This window comes from Melospiza melodia, chromosome 6 (assembly GCF_035770615.1).
Source record: "Melospiza melodia melodia isolate bMelMel2 chromosome 6, bMelMel2.pri, whole genome shotgun sequence".
In the NCBI taxonomy this organism is placed as follows: domain Eukaryota; kingdom Metazoa; phylum Chordata; class Aves; order Passeriformes; family Passerellidae; genus Melospiza; species Melospiza melodia.
In genome coordinates, this window is record NC_086199.1 from 6951864 (window position 1) to 6974308 (window position 22445).

A 22445-nucleotide genomic window follows, 5' to 3' on the forward strand; every position below is an offset into this window, starting at 1 on the left:
GGGCAATCTGGGCATTGAGAACATCTATGGAAATTGTCACATTGTCCCCAGAAACACAAACTAAGCATGGATTTAAAAACAGCTCCCAGCTCAGACCTGCCCATGGTCCATACACAATGGTCCACACCAGGTCCTTCCCACACAATATTCCCATCCACACCTTGTCCTTCTGCTGTGGTGGCCAAGCTCTGTGTTGAGGCCCATTAGCAGAACCCCAGACACATAGATCTGCAAGAAAGCCTTGGAAGTGACCCAAAATAGCTATTCAAACTCTAGTAAGCAATACCCAGCTAATTTATGACCTAGCAGTCATTTTTAAAGCAGTGTTTTACACATTCTGCACTTGGTTAAAATCACCTAGTGAAGGGAGGGGAACATCTGCCCTGCTGCATCATCTGGTGCAACCCAGACTGGAGAGAAAGGAGGGCCAGGACTGTGCAAATATTCAGCCTCATTTTACTGCAGTCTCTACTGCACTCAGCGTTAAAGGCCAGGTCGTTTCAGTGCTTAATCAATACATCAATACAGTCAGTAAATGACAAGGAGAGTTCATATTTGTCTTGTTACTCCAAGACTGCTCATAAAGTCGAGTTCACAATCCCATAAAGGAGCCTGCAGTACCCCAGTGGCTGGGAAGGAATTCCTCATTGGCTTCCCATAGGCCTGTCCACGGAGAGAACAGGAAAAGATAATAACAGGGTAAGTAAGAGTAAACTGGAATAAAGCCAAAAGTAAGGCCTACAAATCTAGCAGGGCAATCTCAGCTCATAAATATGACCCACCAAGTGGATACTCTGAATAGACTTTTGCCTGACAGAGGCAGACTGATAAACTTGTGGTATAAAAATACCATGAAATTTTCACAGGCAAAAGCCATTTATTTCACAGGCAAAAGCCATTTATTTTTACATCTGTTTTGCCTGCTTGAAAGTGTGGTGGAAATTTTAGCACCAATACATTAATCTGGACATTTAGAGCCAGGGATCATTTGGTTTGCCAGTGGGAGCCATTTGGTCCCCACTGCATTCAGAGCCAGGAATCCAAGGACAACACTTGAGGTTTTGCTGGGGCGGTAGCTGCAAATTCAGAGGTGATGTGGGCAGGAATAATATCCTGTGATGATGAGAGAGGCTAGAACAATAGACAAGAAGAAAGAAAATATAAAATTTGATGGGCAAAAGAAAAAGCAGGGGAGGGGGGAAAAAGGAAAAAAGTAAAAAGAAGAGAAACAGAGAGAAAAAGAAAGAGAGAAAAAGTAAAAATATAGGACTGGTGTCATGCAGAAATTCACAGCAGGACACATAAGGGACAAGACGTAGAAACAGATTTAAATGTGATATGCAAGCTGGATAGACTCAGGATGTATTTTTTCCAAGAGCCCTTGCAATTCTTATCCCTTGTGTGGGGGAAGAGTAATGGTAGGACACCACCAATCTCTTTATTCCCCCTCAGCATTTCCCAGAGGTGACCAGGAGCCAAACTGAACTGCACAAGCCATCAATCACTGCTCAGTGTGTGGCTCCACAGACCTGCTGCAAAACATCCACCGTGACTTCATGGACCACAAAGCACAGATAAGAGTCTAGGCGTTAAATCCTTCTGGCAGAGCACAGCACACTCGAGGTGGAATGATCCTCCATCCAAACAGCTTATCTCCAAACCATATTAATTACTGGAACACGCCAGCAATTTGTATCTGCACCAGGGCTTTTTGCCAGTGCAGCTCTCTCAGTCAGATGCCACCAAGAAAGAGATGGGCCAGCAAAGCTTCACAGCAGAGTAAATTTCAGCTTTTAAGCTTTTTAAGCTTAAAGCTTTTTAAGACTTTTAAGATGTCTTTGCAAGCAGGACCCAGCCCAATCTGCCAATGCTCAGGGTGAGGCAGCAGGAGAAGCAGAGCTGGATAACCCTGTCAGCACTGATGTGTGCCACATGGCTCTTCAGATTCAGGCTGATCTGCACTGTCACAGACATCTTTTCTGAAAAATCCTTTCCTTAGGATTTTTCCTCCTGAGAGGCTGAGAGGCCTCAGGAACAAAATGTGAACATTGATTATCTGCTGCTGTGGAATGCAACAGGTGGATCTGTGATTGGTCTCATGTTGAATGTTTGTAATTAATGGCCAATCACAGTCAGCTGGCTTGGGCAGAGAGTCTGAGCCACAAGCCTTTGTTATCATTCTTTGCTTTTCTATTCTTAGCTAGCCTTCTGATGAAATCCTTTCTTCTATTCTTTTAGTATAGTTTTAATATAACATATATCATAAAATAATAAATCAGCCTTCTGAAACATGGAGTCAGATCCTCATCTCTTCCCTCATCCTCAGACCCCTGTGAACACGGTCACAATGTGCACCTCCATGTGCCTCACAGCTGTCCTGAGAGCATCCTGCTTTGGAGGAGCTCTGCAGGCTCCCTGCACATTCCACAAGGACTGACAGGGAACTGCTGTTCACAGCCCCACAGACCGCGTGTGCTCCCAAACGCCACCTCGGCCAGCTGTGCACTGCAGCTGGAACGCCGCCTTCAGCTGAAGGGTACATCTTCACAGCTGGTCCTTGAGCAGAGTAAAACCTCCAGAGCAGGTCTGGCTCCTGCATTTCTTGGCACAAGGGCAGATTGGAGGCTTGCCAAGGTTGCAAGTGGGGGAAAAAAAGCAAATTTCCCGCTGGCTCTGGTGAGCTGTGCTGACACCTGTAACCCCACTCCTTCTGAGAAGGCAGCTAAGAAAAGCAGGAGTGTTGCCAGTAACTTACATAGCTCATACCCCTGCTGGGCATTCTGGGATTCCCTACACCACAAGAAGCTGAAAGCCACGGCACCGGGGAGATTATTATTTTAAATTATTTCATTCGAGTCAGGTTGAAGGAAGAGGATGGGGCATCCGGACTGTCTCCTGTCTGTGTTGGTGGCCATGTCCCCACTCTTGTACTTCTTTCCCACCTTGGGCATCCATTCCCAGTGTCCATGGGAGCTGCAGAGTGCGGGCTGAGAGGAGCAGAGGGAGCTCCCTCCCCTTCCCCACCTCCTCCTGAGTGCACATCCCAAGGCAGCCCCTGCAGTGCACAGTGCAGCCCATCCTGCTCTCATCAGCAAGTCTGGTCCCCACCGAGCCTTTGTACTTCCAGGATGTCAGGTTTGCTCTCTTTATGTGCTGACAACACTGCTGTGTCTCTGCAAGCAAATAAAGCTGCTGAATAGTCAGCCTGTCCAGTCACACTGGCAGAGACTCTCAGTCCAAGAGATCTCAAACAGGACATTGTTCCCCAGTGCAGGAGCTATTAAATTCCATAAAATTGTAGCTGCTTTTCTGCTACAAATTTTATCACCAAACAAACAAACAAAAAAATCAGCAAGATGCTGCGTGATGTTTTCAAGCGTCTTTTTTTTTATTGTCCAAAATAACCATTACTCATACCCAGCCCTCATTAATTGCAAGTTGTGATCACCTGATGGGCACCAGTCTGAGCCTCTTCCCCCATTCCTGACAAAGCTTTATGTTCATTCCTATGTTCTGCCACTTGTCCTCATGTTTAAAAAAATTAATAGTCCATATGCTGCAACAATATAATTATTTTAAGCAACCTTCCTGACAAATGTTTGAAGGCTTCCTGTTGACTAATGGGTGGAACTGGACTGCCCCCCTTTCTTTCCAGTTGAGTAGTAATGATTTAAGCAGATTAACTGGTTAACTAAATGTCATTAACCCAGATCATGTCCTGTATAAGAAATAACACTGGTTACAGGAATCAGCTTATCATGGGGCAATGAGAAAACATTTTTGTCAATGTCAAAATTTGTCAGTGGGCTCAAAATGAAGTTCATAGTGATTTCTGCTAAAGGAGCAAATATGCTGGATGTGAGCAACAAACTAAGCTTTCCTTCATTTGCCACAGAATTTGGTCGACATCCCTGAAAATATTCCAGCTCCTCTTCTTTCCTGTCCTTCAAATCAGCCACCACACAGCCCCAGGTACTAAACACTGCCACTGCACCTGAGATGGCACAGGGCAGGACAGCTGCACCTCCAGTGAGACCCACCAAACACCAGCCACTGCTGAATGCTTCATCATTCCACAGCCTGGAAGGAATAAAATAATAAAAAATCCTCCCAATGATCCATGACCAACCCACCCCAAAGCCCATGGTGGGGAGGCAGGAATCTTGTGATTTCAAGTCCAGGGTGTTCATTTGGTGTCTGCAGGGACAGGCAAATGTCCCCCTGTCTCTGGACCCTGATGGCAGCAGTGTGTGCAGCTCATCACCCTGGGCTGTTTGTACAGAAATGAGATCTTGGCATAAAGGATTTGCTTTTGTTGTGATTCAGTTTGGGTTGGATAGATGTGCTGGGTTCAGGATGCCCAGTTGAGGATGCCTGCTAATGTGTCTGTTGGCATTTTGGGATTAAAACACATCAAAATGAGGCCACTGGCCTGTGCATAAATAACATTTCTTGTTTCTCTCTGCCAGTAACCGTGACTGTGGGAGGACAACAACACTTGCTGGGGCTTTATGACACTGCAGGGCAGGTAAAGAAATGCAAAACATTTATCATTTTCCTTCCCCATGGTTTGTTTGTTACTGTCATACACTGGGGTTTGTTGTTGGTAATGTTTGTGGAGTTTGTTGGGGTTTTTTTTCACAAATAATAGCAATCAGGTTTGAGTTGTAATGGTTGAACTGCTGACCTTCTCCCTTTCATTTTCATTCTGTTTCAGCAGTAAAACACACACAAATACATTCATCCCTGAGATTTTGTTTTGCCTAATCAAAAAAAATAAAGTTTGATGAGGCTGTGCAACCGCCCATATACCCACCTTCCTACTGCAAATACCATGCTTTGTGTAATCAGTGTTTTCTTACCTTCACCACATGGTGGCATTGAAGATACAGAGAATAATTCCCATCTTCAAGATCAGAAAACTGCTATAATTCAGCACCAGTCTATCAGTTACCACCTGTTGACTTTTTAAGTGGTAACCCAGCCAGATTTGCATCCACCCCAACATCCCAACATTCTTCTCCCAGGACAAGTGTGTCCATTACAAGAGAGTCTGAATCCCTTGCTTAGTTACATTTTGAATTCTTTTGCTGTTTCCACTGTCCACACTCTGCTATGGTGTGATTGCACTCAAAGCTTGCAGAATAATTTCACCCCCTGGAGAGAAGGAGAAATTATTTCTCACTGCTTTGCTCTGCCAGCATAAGGAAGCACAGAGTAAAATACACATTTTTTGTGGTGAAATTTCCCTCTCCTGACTCCAAATGCCAGTGAATGACAAAATAAAGAAAGGGACATAGTCTGCACAGAAACCTTGCAAAAAATCATCTGCTGAGAGCAGAGGGAGGAGGCTCCAGGTTCCTCATAGACTGGGAATGTTGTAACCCACATCCACCAGCTCCTCCAGTCCCAGCTGACACTGAAGCCAGCAGGAGAGAAAGCAAATTTGGGAATTTGCTTCCCTCCCTCTGGGTTCCAGCAGCCCTGGATGCAGGGCTTTGCTTCCACCAGGAAAGCAGCACCTTCTTGGCTGTGCTGGTTTTGGCCATGACTGACTGCCACGAAAGGCACAAACAGTGCAGAAGGAGACCCTGCTGTCTGCAAAAGGCCACTTCAGGCAGAATATACTTTGCAGCACTGTGCAGAGAGATCAAAAAACCCACACCAGAACAGACTGTCACTTCCAGAAAAACCTGCACTCAGCAGAACTGGGGCTTTGATGCTTTGGGTTTCACTTTCTTTAGTTTTATTCTTATCATGTCTCTGTAGGCAGCATCAGACTTAGCTGCTTTGGTGGCCCTTACAGACCACACATCTTTCCTATCCACATGGTGAAAACTGATGATCCAAAAACCAATCCCAAAATATGACCCAAGCCCTTGCCCCATGTCCAAATCCTGTTCAGTCTTTTATTCTGTGTTCACAAACTCTGAGCTCAGAGCCTGTGCCATGATCCATCAGCCCTGCAAGCCTTTGCAAGCCAGACTGGAGTTATATTCAGTTCCCAGTCAGTTTTCACCCCGTGCCTTAATATTCCTGCTTGTTTTTTAGGGCTGACAGTTCCACCTGCCACCCATTCCCACAGCAACACCTCCTCTCACTCATTTGTCCTCCTGAGCCAGAAGGAACACTCAGCTGTCTCTTTGACAAGCCTCACCCCTCCATCCATTCCTCAGCATTTTGCTTCACACTAGGCAGTTCCCCACCTGCCTCCAAAGCCTTTCTGCAGCTCCCCAAGCCCAGGTCCCCTCCAGACCCTGCTCCAGAGGATGTGGCTCTCCAGGCAGAGCCCAGAGCGTGAATCAGCCCCTGATGACTGGATTGTCCCCGTGGAGGCTGCAGGGATGATGCTTCCCACATGCTCCAGTTATAACAACAGATCATCTGGGTTGTTTCCTCCCTCCTTCTCCTTGTGCTGTGTGGCTTTCCAAAGGCATCAGTGTGAAGTCATAGCCAGAAATAGCCCTTGACACTGCGATGCTATAAAACATATGCTAATGAAATAACAATTGAAAAATGTACTCCTGCAGCAGGACCCTCTGTCAGCCTGAAGGGAGAGCTGGCACAGACCCCAGATTTGAGGTATCTGGCTTTCTCTATCCCTGGCACAAATGGTCCTAGGAGGAAAAAACTGTGGTCTCTTTGCTGGGCTGGACTTAGGTGCAAAATGCTTTAGCAGAGTGTACAAGAGATCAACACAATAACAACTTAAAAACAACAAAAAAATCCAACTCTGCTGCATTTTTGGGGCACAAACACTGCTGAGCTGATGGCCAAGGTGGAGGGGAGGGAGCAGCACCAACTGATCTTGGTCCTGACAAGTCACAGGCAAACAACTCAGCAGGGCCAGGTCTGGCATTTCCAGGCCAAACCAGTGGCCAGGCAATGTTAACTTGGAAGCCTTGAGCTCCCTAAATAGCAGGCAGCACAATGCAAGCATGAGCTGGGAAAATAAATAGATAAAAATACATTATTGATCAGCCACAGCCTAAGCCGACAAGGACTCGAGTCCCTTCCCAAACATTACTGTCCCTTGCTGCAGCACTCCTCCCTGGATGGGCCCCATACCCATGGAAATATTCAGCCCCTTTTTTACATTTTTTGTGAGATTGACCATCTCAGAATGAAAAATTACCCAGTAGGGCTGTCTTTCCTAAAGGCGATGGCAAGGTTTTTATTTTATTTTATTTTATTTTATTTTATTTTATTTTATTTTATTTTATTTTATTTTATTTTATTTTATTTTATTTTATTTTATTTTATTTTTTATGTTATTTTATGTTATTTTATTTTATTTTTTGCAAAGCCATTAGACCTTCCTCTGAAAGACAGGTACAGAGAAGGGATCCTTGTCTGATGTGGTTTGGAGGATCCTGTTCATGTTCAGGAGCCCAGATCAACTCTTATCCATGATATTTGTGTTTTAACCTCTCTGAGAAAAATCCCATGTGCCCTGGTGGGAGGTGAGACCTCTGCTATGAGATGCAGGGCTGTCCCTGCTTACAATTTATATAATGCTCTGTGCTGATAGCTCAAATCAGGAATGCTCTTCTTGAAAAAGGATTTTCTAGGGATTCGGAAGGAACAGGAAAATGAAATTAAATGCAGGCTCCTGGAGCTGTCACAGCCAAGCAGAGCGCTCATGGTTTTAATCTGCAGTTTTAATGGTACAGTAAGTCCCAGCCCCTCTAAATATGCACGTCTGGAATATTGAAAATGGCTATATTTAGCAAATTTCTTCCCAAAACTCCTGCATGAGGATTCCTTGAGGCTTGCTGCCACCACGTGGCTGGTTCAGGAGCCAAACCCAAAGCACAGAAATTATCTTTGCTGGTATCAGCCCGCAGTGGCTGTGCCACAATCAACCTCAGGTTTCATGTTCTGCCTTCAAACAATGTCCCATAATCAGGCCGGGCTTTCCTAACCCACAGCATCCACATAAAACTGTCCCTACAATGCAATTTCTCCTCTGATCCCATCAGCTTGGCATCCACTTTGTCTCTATTAACCTCTGCTGGGGGCTGGCTGCCACCTCCGGAGCCTTGGATAAATCTCCTGTCACTGACTTTGCTTCTCCACGAGCTGCATACTGGTGCACAAACCCCACAAACCCCACAAACATCTCTGAGAGGTTTTTTTCCCTGCTATTCCTTGAATCCACTTCCATTCCTAATCCACTTTCCTGGGAGGTGAAACATCCAAACATCTCCTCCTGTAAATCCTTCTTCAGATCTTTCTATGCCACTGTAAAGACACAGTTATGCCACTTGAAAAATACTCTGATTTTATCCCAAATACTGTGGCTGTGAGGGCTGGTGGAAGTAAACGAGAATTTATTCTTCCTGTCAAAGTAGGTTTGGGACAATAAACATCCAGTTAGACAAAACAAAACATTTTGTTTGTGTTTCAGGATGCTTTTTTAAACTTTTCTTTCCTGACACAGAGCTAAATTTGGGCTCATGCTTCCTTTCAGAATAAATAATTAATTTTGGGGGGATTTTTTTAGAAACAGTTGGTGCAAACTGGTTTTGAGTTATTCATTGGTATATTTTGGAAAGTAGTGTTGATCCAGAAGGAGTCTGGGTTAATTTATTACTGTACAGTCAGTGAAAAAGAGACTTCAGAAAGGTGATTTGCCAGTCTCACTTCACAATTAAGTCCTCTCATTAGCTGACCCAATCAAAGCAAGGCAGAAATCAGGCTGCACTAAAACATCATCTATTCTGACACACACTGATACAGCCCTGCATCACTTTATCCTGCAGGACAGGCAGCAGCTTGCATTGTTCCTGCCCCTAATGTGGGTTTTCTCTGCCTAAAATAAATGTTCTCAAGTCTGAGAAATGGCACCCAGGTGTCTTTTTCCCCCCCTTTTATTAACCTTATTGCCTTTTATTAACTAGTCTGTATCTGCAAAGCAAATCGCACCAGCTGAGCTTTCACACAGTTATAACCCAAATCAACCAGACTGCAGAGATTTGAGACTTGTCCAGAATGCAGAAGCTATAAACTGCAGATCTACATTGCAGTCAGGCTTGACAGCAGCATGTATTATTGTTTCCCACACTCCAACTTTGTGTTCCTTTCCCCTTTCTTAATTCTGGAACCCCTAAAAAAGACTTTGGAGCAGATGTATCCTCTCTAAAAAGCATCTGTTTCATTGCACTGGAGTTTTCTAAGAGGTTTCATTGAACAGTACCCACCAGACACAGTTACAAATGCTCCCACAGTCAGACAAAGCCAGGCTGTCCCTTTCACATTGCTTGCAAAACCTCTGCTTGCTCTCAGCTTCTCAAGCCTGAAAACAGACCCAAATTCTTCCCTGAAACTCAGCTATCAAAGCCAGCTCATGACATAGCACAGCTGTGATTCGAGTGTCTGAAAATTCACCTTCTTCACCACTATGGAGAAAACATCTCCTTCCACCATGCATGGCCTGTGGAAACACTAAATCACCCACAGTGAGTACCCAGGTACTGCAGGCTGGATTTGATCTGCTTTTTGATTTCAGGATGTCTTGTGCTGGCTGGCACACTGCTGTGCACCCTGCAGGACTGTTCAGCATCACCTTCTACACCAACATCTCCACAGACAACACAAACAAGACTTGTTCACACAATCACAGCATGACTGAGGTGGAAGGGACCATCAAAATTATCTAATTACACACACACACCTCACCAGGGATAGGGACACTTTTCACTAGACCAGCTTGCTCACAGCCCCGTCCAGCTTTGAACAGCTCCCAGAGAGGGGGCATCTTTCAGCTCCTTTTGGTAAAATGCTGATAAATCAGCACCCTTGTTCACTGCAGGGTGGTTCCCACCCTCCTTCCAGCAGCCACCTGGAGCTTGGGAAGTGTGAATGAGTATGGACAGTGCTGACCCCTTCACCAAACCCAACGCGACACCTCCCCTTGCAGTCATCCCCTCCTTGTGACTGTCACAGACTTCTTTTATGGAAAATCCTTTCCTTAGGATTTTTCCTCCTGAGAAGCTGAGATGCCTCAGGAACAAAATGTAAACAATGATTATCTGCTGCTGTGGAATGCAACAGGTGGATCTGTGATTGGTCTCATGTGGTTGTTTCTAATTAATGGCCAATCACAGTCAGCTGGCTTGGACAGAGAGCCCTGAGCTACAAACCTTTGTTATCATTCTTTCCTATTCTATTCTTAGCCAGCCTTCTGATGAAACCTTTTCTTCTATTCTTTTAGTATAGTTTTAATATAATATATATCATAAAATAATAAATCAAGCCTTGTGAAACATGGAGTCAGATCCTCATCTCTTCCCTCATCCTGAGACCCCTGTGAGCGCCGTCACAGTGACACTCTTGCTGTTGTCCCCTGGCAGGAGGATTACAACCAGCTGAGACCCCTGTCCTACCCCAACACAGACGTGTTCCTGATCTGCTTCTCCGTGGTGAATCCTGCCTCCTACCACAACGTGCAGGAGGAGTGGGTGCCTGAGCTGAAAGTCTGCATGCCCAACGTGCCTTATGTCCTCATAGGAACACAGGTAAAGCCTCTCCTGAGCATCTGGAAAGGTTTCCTATTGAACTCATAGGAAATTCAGCCAGATTTTCCTATTAGAGGAAATTTCAGGGACTGGGAAAGGAATCCAATGTGCAGGTGTCCAGACTGGCAAAGCTCATCCCATATTTTTATTCAAATATATATTAATGTGTCGTAAATACCTATAGGGAGAAAAGTTTTCATACAGGTCTCTGATGAGAAGGAAAAAAACCATCAAAGTTTGTGGCTAGAAGCTGAAGCTAAACTTCAAACTAAATTTTAAGAATGGGAGTAACCAGCCAGATGACATGGGAAGGAAGTAGCCTCCCTTCATGCTTTTGTGTCAACATTACAACTGGTGACTCACCATCCTGCTTGTGTTACAGTGATTGTCAGAGTGAATGATCAAACCCCTTTATTTTGGCCTTAAAATCTATTAATCTGTCAATCAAATAAAAATGCATTAAATATGGGTTTGTTACCAAGACAGAGTGGATAGGGATTGTGAGGGTAGGGATTCAACCACATAGAAAATGTCAGAGCACTGGAGAGTAACCTAAGTCAAATTCGAGAAACAGATCAAATACTGGCCAAAACCAAAGTCTTCATGCCACAGGAAAGGCAAATAATTAAAAAATTTGTTTTCTACACTGGAATAATCTAAAACACCCATTTAAAAATAAAAGCATTATCCTTTGAATCACACAGTCTGAAAATGGACAGGTTTGAAATGCCAGAATACTTCACTTCAATTTTCCGTGGAGACAAAGGATTTTGTTTCAAGCCAGAGTGCGCTGTGTCAGTCTGTCTGTCAGGGTGGGGTTTGGGTGATGCAGTGCAGGGTTGCAGCAGCTTCCCCCACCAGTGGGGTTCTTTCCTGTACCACTCCCATCTGAGCTGTGGCCCAACAACCTGCAAAGGAGAGTTAATTCATGGTAAACTGAAAGAAAAATAGAAGGTAAGTAAATGTGCAATTCATTTCTGAAGTATCACCTGAGTTGAGGAGTGATACAGATGCCCTGATGTAAAGCCATGAGTGTCTGCCTGAAGAATCACAGCCCAAGTTTTGTGTATTTTGCCTTAGATTGACCTCCGGGATGATCCCAAAACTTTGGCGCGGCTGCTTTACATGAAGGAGAAACCACTCACCTATGAGCACGGAGTGAAGCTGGCAAAGGAGGTAGAACAGCTTCTTCTGATGCCAATGAGGCTGACTGATCCCAGCTTTCCTCTGGGTTTCTTTCCTCAAGGCTCCCCCAAAGCCCCTTGGCCCCAGACAGAGATTGGAGCCTCTGTTCAAACAGGCTGGGCCCAGGCACCCCTTGTGACCCCTGAGCTTCTGCTGCAGTGTCAGCTGGAACATAGAATATCCTGAGTGGGAAGGACCCAAAAGGGTCAATGAGTCCAGCTCCTGGGCATGCACATGACAACACCAAAAATCACACCATGTGTCAGAGAGAATGGTCCAAACGCTTCTGATCTCTGGCAGGTGCCATGACCAAGCTCTAAGAAAATCTTTGTTCCTCAAGGTTCCATGTGAGGAACACAGGACAGAAGGTGGCAAATGGGCACCAAAACAGATTTTACTGCCTGTTTTATCTAAGTCAAGTGTTTCTCACTCAGGGTTCTGCCAGGAGATTTGGCAAACCCCTCTCTGCAGTCAAGCCACATCCTGTCAAACTCCTCCCTACCCCTTACAAAAGCACAGACAGCTGGATTCCCACGTATCCATGGCACTGCAGGCAGCAGAGAAGGTGCTCCCAGAGTTTCTGTGGGATTGTACATTTCTCCTGGAAATGCAGGGGGTCAGAATCACTCCCCAAGCTCTGGGGTGCAGGATTCTGGATCCTGGCCTTGTCCCCTTTCATGCTGCAGATGCTATTACTGTCCCTGGCCCTCAAAATCAGAGCATCCACGAGCAGAACAAGCTTAATAAGCCACAAGGTTGCTGAATAAGCTGAGGCTGCTTTCCTAGGCCTCTGTGGGTGTTTGTGTCATGCCAGCACACCCAGGAGACTCCTATCTCAAAATGATGCTTCCCCATTCCCAGAAACCAACTGGAAGCCCTCCCCAGGTAGCAGCTCCCTGGGACTGAGGGAGGCAGGACACAAGAGTGACAGTTCAGGGGGGCAGAGCCAAGTGTGTGAGGGGTTCAACTCCAACCCAGCATTTCCTCAGAAGCCTCCCCAGCTGCACAGGCAGGAGGCCAAGCTCCTGGTCCAGCCCTCAAACATGGGTCCAGCCCCTCTCTCTGGAGGGTTGTGCAGGGAATTCCTGAGGCCATTCACCCCCCATGTGGTGAGATACTCGTGTTGATGCTGATTCCTCAGGATGACCACATGAGCCTGTCCCTTCACCCCAGATACAGCCAGATACAAACAGAGAAATGGTCTCACTCCTTTCTAAATGCAGGAAGATGCTGGAACAGCATCACTCTGTGTCTCCCAACAATGGTTACTGACTCTCATTTTCCCTCCTCTCTTTCAGATCGGAGCCCAGTGCTATCTGGAGTGCTCAGCACTCACACAGAAAGGCCTTAAGACTGTCTTTGACGAGGCAATCATGACCATTTTCCACCCCAAGAAGAAGAAGAAGCGCTGTGCGAAGTGCCACAGGTGCTGCACCCTTGTGTGACGTCCCCTGGGAGGCAGAGCCAGCTGAGTTCAGTGAAACCAAGCAGGTTAGAAAGGCAATGAAGGTCACACACAACTGAAACGGGGAGCATGACCAGAAAAGGGTCCTTCTTACCCAAATATAGGAGCTCTCCATGCTGTGACACCTCCAAGCTGTATCACCCTTGGCCAACTCCTGTCTCTGTGCTTTCCTAACCCTCCAGAGCTGTTTGGCAGCCTGTTCCCACTGCTGCAGACTGCACCAACAGAAACCAGGATGCCTGCTTGGCTCCCCACCTTAGGAATAAGGTGAAGGTGGCTTGTGACAAAACAAAGAGCTAAAGACAGCAAAAGAAACAGGAGAAACTCCTTTTGTGGCCTTAAGTAAGAATTTATCAAAATTAGGAATTTGCAATCCTTAGGAATTGAATCTGAATTGACTGAAAGCACATGGAGATCTGTAGAAATCTAATATGTAAGATATACACTATAGGTAGGATGTACTGTAAAATTGCTTTTCTTTTATAAGACTTGCTAGTTCAGGAGATACTTCAGTTTGTTCAAACCACATGGAAGCAAAGGTGGAGTGATTCCAGTTTATTTTCACTTAATGGTGAAACTTCACAGCATCAGGATGTTGCTGCACCCAAGCTATCAAAATGGATCAACATTTACCTCCAGACTCAAGGAATGTTCTTACAACTAAAAAAAAATGCAAATAACTGTATTTTTTACAGAAGAATGTTGAGGCTGAGCCATGTTTCCTTAAGCTGGGAAAGGAAGTACAGAGTTGTAGCATTAATGTACTGAAACAAAGAAATTCTGCCACCAAAGAATGTTGCCCTAGACATGAAATAGCAGCATGGAACAATCTCTCTTCCAACTGAGAACAAGAACGAGACACATTGCCATGGCAACTGAGAATTTACCTTACAGATCAGCTGAATTTCTACATCTCACCCAACAGCCAAGAATAGGAAAAAAAAAAAAAGAATAAAGCCAAAGGTCATGCCAACTTTAAGTGCTTTGAGGTGATCCAATTGCCTTAAAATTATCCTTTTTTTATGAAGTATTTCTGTAAAAAACCTCATCAAAGTGAAGTTGTGAACTTGTTGACTTTTGTAGCCTCCCTCCTCCCATTCATTTCTTCTCTGTCTGCTCCCTTTTCTCCACTTCCACAGAGAGTTCTGTTCCACAGTCTGGCTGCAGTCCTCAGGAGGGGACTTTTCCACAAGTGGCAGGTGCAGCCACCAGCATGGAGATGGAAAACCCAGCCCATGGGGAAAGGAAGCTCCTGTGACCTCCCCTTGCTGCTGGGGAAATCGTGCCTTGTGACTAAAGGCTCTCCCAGGACCCTGCAGCTTTGCACATCGCAGCACACAGACACTCAGCGATGAACTCAAGGGTGTCCTTGTTACCTGCAGCTGCCTCTGGGTACCCTGGCAGTGCCACAAGTCTGCCTTGTCCTGGATTTCATTCCCCAAGCAGGAAATCCCAGCACCAGCACGCACAGATTTGAAGATGTAACTCCTTGCAGAAGCTGCGTCTGTAGCCAGCGTGTCCAGGAGTGCCAAGAGGGAACAAGTGACAGCAGTGGGACAAATGTCCCAGGCTGGGGACACGGACCCTGCTCCCCTCTGCTCCCCATCCCAGAGACTGGCAGCCCTCTCCCCTTGGGGAGCACGGTGTCCTGGCTGAGAACACACCTGCAACCAGACAAACCAGGCAACTCCAGAGCTGGTGCTGGCCACAGTGACAGCAGCAGGACGTGGGAGCAGCACCCAGGGCACGTGGAAGGGACCAAGGCTGGTGCAGTGCCCAGTCCTGCATCAGGACCTGGCTCATGGATCCGAGCTCCTCCGTCAGCACTAATTCCATTTCCTACAATTGTAGGATGCTTTGTGTTGGAAAGGACCTCAAAGATCATCTAATTCCAACCCCAGTTTACCATGGACAGCCACAAAAACCAGCTCTGACACCCCAAAACATTTCCAGGTAGAAATCAACAGTTCTCTCTGACCAAAGCCATCAGACTCGAGGCAAATGCTTTGCTCTTTTTTTACCCAGTGGCTTCCACTCACCATCCCTTTCCCCTTGCACAGAAACATGGATGAAAACACAGTTGAGCCATACCTGAGACAGACAAGTTCCCTTCATTGCTGGTGACTTTTTTGTGCATATTTTCTGTTTGGTTTTAATACTTCAGAGGCCCTGGCTGCTAAATCCCAGCTCATGCCATGCCACAGAGTTTGTGTCCATCCCCAGGCAGAGCAGTGAGTGTTCACCTCAACAGGACACTGTCTATCAGCTGAACTATAATGTGTAAAAATATATTAGAGTATGAGGAGAACTAGGCGTGGATTAAAAAAATTAATATTTAGGCTTACATGACTAGAAGTCCAGTGAAACAACAACAACAAAAAGGCCTTAAACAGATTTCAGGGAAATTATATCTGCACAGTGCTGCCTTTCACTTCAGTGGAAATTAATTAGGATGATTGGTTTAGCTCATGTAGGTTGCTGGAGAGTGATGTATGAGTCTCTGGTGGAAGAAGGTGAAGTCTGGTTTAGCTGAAGCACAATGCAAGGGCTCAGGTTGAAGCTGCCTGGTTTTCTTAGAGCTTCAAAAAATGTGGAAATAGAGGAAATAGAAAATCCAGAGTGACAGCTGAGCTCATCCTAACATAACAAGCACACTGGAAAAGTGAAATGGAGCACCCTGGCATGCAGCAGGGAATGCCACAAATAATTAAATTGGGGTTTTTTGCCTGCCACTGAGTACCAGGGGTGATTGTTAATCTTAATAGAATGGCATGGGATCAGCAGTAAAATCAAAAATCAAGTGAGAAGTTGCAGCATTGATGTAACTGCAGTGGTTTGAAGGAAATAACCTACAAAACATATGGTGAGGGAGAAGCTGAAATGCTGCTGCCCTAATGTGTTAAACTGCAGCAACCTGAACAAATCCTTGCATGGAGGAAGCAGATAGAAAAGTGTTAATATACATACAAAAAATGTTAAAGCTAAGCAGGGGTTTCTTTGCACTTACAAAATGGAGCATGTCAAGCTTGTGAGACAGTAAAATTTCAAGTTTGGCAAACAGATTTTGACCAAAATTTGAATTCGGGGAGCTGCAAAAGAGGGACAGTAGTTACAATCCACTGAGAAATGGCCTCTGCACTTCATTTATTTTAATTTTTCTTCAAGCAAAAACAAATGTTTTTTGAAAAGCCATGTTTAATGCAGGTCCCATAAACATTCTTGTGCTAGCTTATGCACGCATACCTGTCCATGAAATGTGGCAAATTCTCCACGATCTGCCCTGTTACACTATTTTTTTGGGGGAGGCAGGGGCAGCACAGGCCAAGAGGCTTTAGAAAGGGTTGCAGGCAGATGTAAGGAGAGTCATTGACTATCTGGCAAGTCATACTTAATGCCTTTTTTAAAAGCAGCAGATGGTGTGCAAAAGGCAGTAAAGCTTATTTTCAGAAAAACCACAACAGCAGACATAGTGCAAGTGCAGGCATAAGGCCACAGATATAAACTTCAAGTTATTTTTCAAGCACCATTAGTAATAAGGAAAGAAAATCAATAAAGGACTGACAGGTGAAAGGGGATGGGTTTACTCACTGTGAGATGAGCTAGAGATCAGATCCCAATTTCACCTTAAAAGGAACACTGTTAAGGAGAGTCATAAAGGTTAGAAACCATCCCTGCAACTTATTTGACAACGTCCCCTAAATGCAGCTGATGTCAAAGCCTTTCCTGACAGAGCTGCCTTTGCTAATAGTCTGCTGTCATTTCAAAAGCACTCACAACTTACAGAAAACTTGCTGGATCCTGTAAAACTCATCTCCTTTGGCCTCTTCTGAAACCTTCCTGTTCTACCCAGAGTTCTTAACCTGAAGCTGCTGTTTCAAACAGATTTCCCAAAGTATTTTCATGCAAACCCCTGCAAGTAGAGATTAGAGGTATTTGAGAGAGATCTCAATTCATCAGAGAGTTGTTATCACATTAAAACCACCTACAGATGCCTCTGCCCTTCAGAGCCCTGTGTAAACACCAGGACAGTCCTGCCACTTCCAGCATGACTTGAAGGAGGTCCCACAAAAACTCACAAAGTTTGTCCTGTGCCTCCCAGAGCTCTGAAGAGTTGGGGAGAAGGCAGAAACAAGGCTCTAACCCCACTCAGGTCCATTCTCATTTGTTCAACTGGATATATGCCCTGTGTAGGTACAGAATTCACCCCATGTCCAGTATGAAAATCAAAACAATCATTTCAGCAGCTGACATTGATATTTGTCATCTTTTTTTCTCTTTAAAGCATTCAAAATAGACAAAGAATTAAATATTGTACTTATTGCATCTTAATATGAAATAAAGTTATTCCAAATACTTTTACTAAAGGGACAGATTTTGGCAGTCCTCCTCCTACTGAAGAGAATCTCTTCACAAGGAACTGTCTCCAAGTTGTTCATGTCTCATTCCATCCCACTGGCACTGCTCAGGTCATGAGGGAGGCTGATTGGTGATCTGTCCTTGCAGTTTGATTACCAGAAAATCTCTGCCAGCTGCTCTAGTGGTGGTGGCCTGTGTTCTCTTGAATCCCTTCAGGAATGGTGACCCAATCACTTCCCTGGGCAGCCTATCTCTGCCTTTAATTCATGTAGGAAAGTTGCCCATCTGCTTTTATACCTTGCTCCGAGCCTTTGACCTTTTCCTGTACCTTTTTTCCCCAAGTGACACAGCAAATTTCTCTTGACTCACCACACAGAAACCTCACCTGGATTAAAAATAATTTGCAGTGGCATCAATCTGTCTCAGGCCAGGATTGTCTAAAAGCACATTTGTCTTCTCCCACAAAGAAATTCACAGGCTCAAGTTGGCCCAGGGACCATTTGTTAAACAAAGAGGGAAACATGTAGGAATGTGGCTGCACATGCCTTTCTCCATGGATTTTCTTTTTCCCTGAGGAGGACCTGTGATGTTGTTTTATCCTACATTAAAAAAGGAAAATCTGGAAATAACAGAAAATTTTGTTGGTTCACAACTCTATAGGACTGGAGGAGCATCTGCTGTGACAGGAGGTGAGCATGGCGTGACCTACGTCAGATAACTTCTAGTCACATTTGAGCTCTTTGCAAAAATGAAGACAAATTTCCACTGTGAATGTTTATTTTCCTCCTCTTGAATAAAGACCATCTGAAAGCAGGAAAAAGCCTCCCACTGATTTCGGTAGTGGCTTGTGATCTCAGCTATCTTCACCTATCAAAACAAAACAGGAATAGAAATATTTTTGCATCAAAAAGTCAGGACAAAAATCACCAAGTCATGAATGCAACAGAATCACTTCTGCTTCGGGGGAGAGCTGCAAAATCAGGGCCGTGAGCCACAGTTAGTCAGTTTGATCCTAAACCTTGAATTTCATTTTAAGATGTTAAGGGGACACCCATAACTAGAACAGCAACAACAAAAAAATCTTCAAATTCTCTTTTCTTTGTTTCAGTTAAAGCTTTCAGAAACATGGGAACAAAAATCTGTTCTCTTGGGCAGTTCCAGGAGCCACACCATAACAGCAAAAAGAGTCAGAAGCTCATTGTAAGGAGGAAAATTACTTCAGAAACCCAGAGCAACGAGCAAAAACTCATGTGAATTGCTGTCAGTGGTGAAAAATCTCTTCAACTTTGAAAATATGGATCCCCATCCCTTTTCAGATTGTGCAGACCATAATGCAGTGTTTGGCTGCTGCTAACTATAATGGTAGGGTGGGATTTTCAGAGATGCTCTATGTTGACTTCATTTCAATTCTCATTAAGGCAATGGAAAATTTCAATGGGGTTTTCCACATGACTAATGTGGAAAATGCTTGAGAATTTTTATGTTTCCTCCTTTTCTGACCTTTTATTTTGGCTGACCAAGCCTTGAGCACACAGATACACTGAGCCAGGTCCAAGAATCCTCTATACCTTCTGGCTGCTGGTTAAGGAATCCTGAAAGGAGTTGGGGCATGCAAAGACTTTGCTGATGTCACCTTTGGAGGCTGGAGCTGAAACGCCTCAGTTCAACCACTACTGAGCTGAAGATGAAAGTTGCATTTTATTAACAGTGTAATATTCAAGACATATGGTTATCTTTGCTTAAAGACCCTAAACTCATTGCTGTCACTTAATTTCATCTCATGCCATTCAGAATACCAAGTTTGATGTGGTTTTGGTGAAGATCAGTTTGAGCTCTCACTGATACCAACTCTGGTGAACTTTGGTTGGAAGTTAATGAATTCAGAGTAAACAGTTGTCACCAGCCTACAGTTTCCAGATCTTCCAACACAACATTTTTTTGTATTGATAACATGAAAACTTTGTCTGATGTCTGTCAAAGTAGTCTGTGGGTAAATCATGTCCAGAGTGTGGCTATCATGTTGTCCCTCTCAGTATTTTTCCCCTGAATAGGCAGCTGCTCTAACTGCATCACAGACCTGGCAGGCACTGAACTGCCCTGTCAGCATGGAGATAATGACCCAAAACTCCCCCCAAGTCTGTAAATATTAATTCCCTGATAAGCAATAACAAAAAGTTATGTGTGAAGGGAAAGACACTGGCAAAGTCTTCTTCACTCACAAGTAGAAGTGACCCAAGCCCAGGGTGCCAGCTGGAAAACACGACAGAGCAGGACATGGTGTGGTGGCAATGATGCCCCAAAAAATATGGACTGAGGCTGGTGAATGGGCTGGGAGATGCCTCTGTGGAGTCACACCTGGGTACCCGGGGCTCAGCAGCACCTTGAGACTGGGAGGATTCAAAGAAGGCTGCAGAGAGGAGCAGGGAGATGGAGTGTGAGGACAACTGAATCCAGCTTAATGTGTCATGATGTTGATGCACTTCTACAAATACAAGAATTTCACTGCACAGAGATTCTCTGCTACCCCAAGAACACAAAGACAAGGACATTTCATTCCTTTATTTTCATACTTAATAGTTATACTTAAAACTAACAGTTCAACAAGTTATTCTGATTGAATTTGTTAAGCAGATGCAATGACCTCAACACAAATCAGAACCTAACTCATCACCAGTCAGGTCTCAGCTGGTTAGGAGACAGAGTCACTTACTTGATGTGAGCAACTGAATTTTTCTCAAAAGTTGCTGTGTGCAATATTGCTGGAATATGGGGTTGGTGAAACCAAAGGATGGGCACTAAAGCAGTATGTCTGACTTTTGAGTGGCATGCCTTTTTTCCAAAGATTAACCAAATCTTCAGAATTCAAAGCAAAACAATTTCAAACCAAGGAAATTCAGTTTTTAAGCAAATGTGTTCTGCATAGTTTAAAAATCATGTAAACACTATTAATTTCCTATTTACAGCACATAATTCTGTACTCTTTTGTTTATCATCTTTTAAATATGTAATTACTGTATATTTTAATGCACATTAATAATGCACATTAATATCGTTTATTGTACATAGTTTATTTTAACAAAATAAATGTATTTCAAAGTATTTTGACAGCATCCTTTTGGGGAGGTGTGCTGCTGTGTTTATTTTCCCAGATGCTCATCACATGCACCTTGCAGGACTTTTCAGGTAGGAAAAACACCTACCAACATATTGGCAAGGAAGATGATGAGCTGTGCACCCTGCGGTCCAGCAGCCAGGGCAGGGAGGGTCGGGAGGGAAAGTGAAAGGCTTATGGTGATGAAGAATTTACATGAGAATGACAGCCCTGCTGGTGTGGAAATAAGAATATGACTGGCTCCAGTCTTCCAGTGTAGAGATGTGGGTATGTTTTTTAAAAAAATAACAAAATTAATTACCAAAAAAAAAATTTTTTTAAGTGCCTTTGTTACCCAGCTGTTCATTAAAATTCATTTCAAGGCCAGAAGCAATCTCATTGACCAGCTGGTCTGGTCTTCAAGTTAAGCCTAGAAATGCCACCATTCCCGAACATCATCCCTCATCTTGGTTGAACCAAAGCAAGTTTCACAAGAGGAAGCCTCTTTTCATCTTCCTGCAGCTTGTGAACCTCAGCTTGTGAACCTCAGCTTGTGAACCTCAGCCCTGCCTGCAGCACTTGCAGAGAAAAGACAAAGCATATCAAGGTTTATTCCAAATAAAGAGGCACTACAGCCCAAATCCCTGGCTGCTGTAAATGGATACATCCTCAGAGGAGCCAGGACAATCCAAGAGGGCACAGCATATAGCCTGGAATATATTTTATTCACCTTCCCCAGAGGAAGGTGGCATTACTCACCAGACTTTCCATGGCCTGGTTTTATCTGGGAAGAAGTGGCACGGAGAACCCACATGTCTGGGGTTAACAGCAATGTGCCAAAGGAATCCCCCAGAGCAGAAAATTCCCAAATTGATGCCAGATAAGGTTGGGTGGATGTAGCCAAGGGAATAATGGAGCCATTAATTTCTTCAATAAACCTAATAATTTATATTTATCTGGCAGGCACTGAGTGCACTGCAGGATAGAGATGTGACTGGGCACAAGGTGCCTCACAGCCCATACACTGCAGAACACAATGTAGAGAGGAAAAAAACACCTGTAACATCATTCCCAGCGTCCAAAAGGGAAACTGAGGCACAAAGAAATCCACTGCTTTTTGTGGGAGAGAGAATACCTGAGGTGTCACTGCCCTTGTGACAAAAAAAAAACACTCCTTGCAAACATATACCAAAGACAGACAAGCTGTTCAACTGCTTTGGACATGCTGGGTGGTGACATCTAAATCCATGGCTTTAAAAAGCATTAAAATGCTCCCAAGGAGGTGACATTTGCCTGGGAAGAAGCTTCTCATGTGGGCTGTATTGACTGCCTACAAATTCTGGGCAGGATGTACCATCCCAGCTGCAGCATTAAGGATGTGAAAACTAAAGACCTGGTCACAGGTTGTGACAGGACAAGGAGCAATGATTTTAAACAAAAAGAGAGTTGATTTCTACAAGTGTTTTACAGTAAGGATGGCGAAACACTGGCTAGAGAGGTGGTGGATGCCCCATCCCTGGGAACATTCTAGATGAGGTTGGACAGGGCTTTGAGGATTTGGTCTAGTGGAAGATTCTCCTGATCTTTTCAGGCAGGCTGGACTAGAATCAACTCAAACTATTCTGTGATTTTAAGTATAAAAATTGATATGAATTTAACAGAATTAAGACCTACTAGTGTAATAACTTCTGGGGGTAAAGTTCCACATTTACAATATGGTATTGATTGGATTTCTGTCACTCAGGGCATCACACGGCATCTCTTTTTCTCTCCTCCTTGAAAGATCACCATAAAGCATTCTTCTGATTTGGTTGCAGTCAGTACATCC

At 44.4% G+C, this 22445-nt stretch overlaps 1 protein-coding gene across 1 annotated transcript in view; it reads left to right on the top strand.

Moving 5' to 3' along the window:
* Window positions 1-20625, top strand: part of RHOJ (ras homolog family member J) — a 62564-nt gene extending 41939 nt beyond the window's left edge. Inside the window, exons 2-5 of the mRNA XM_063159763.1 lie at window positions 4470-4528; window positions 10356-10520; window positions 11601-11696; window positions 13004-20625. Coding sequence (XP_063015833.1) covers window positions 4470-4528; window positions 10356-10520; window positions 11601-11696; window positions 13004-13150 — 467 coding nt within the window. The 3' untranslated portion in view covers window positions 13151-20625. The remainder of the gene's footprint in view (window positions 1-4469; window positions 4529-10355; window positions 10521-11600; window positions 11697-13003) is intronic.
* Window positions 20626-22445: the final 1820 nt, after the last annotated feature.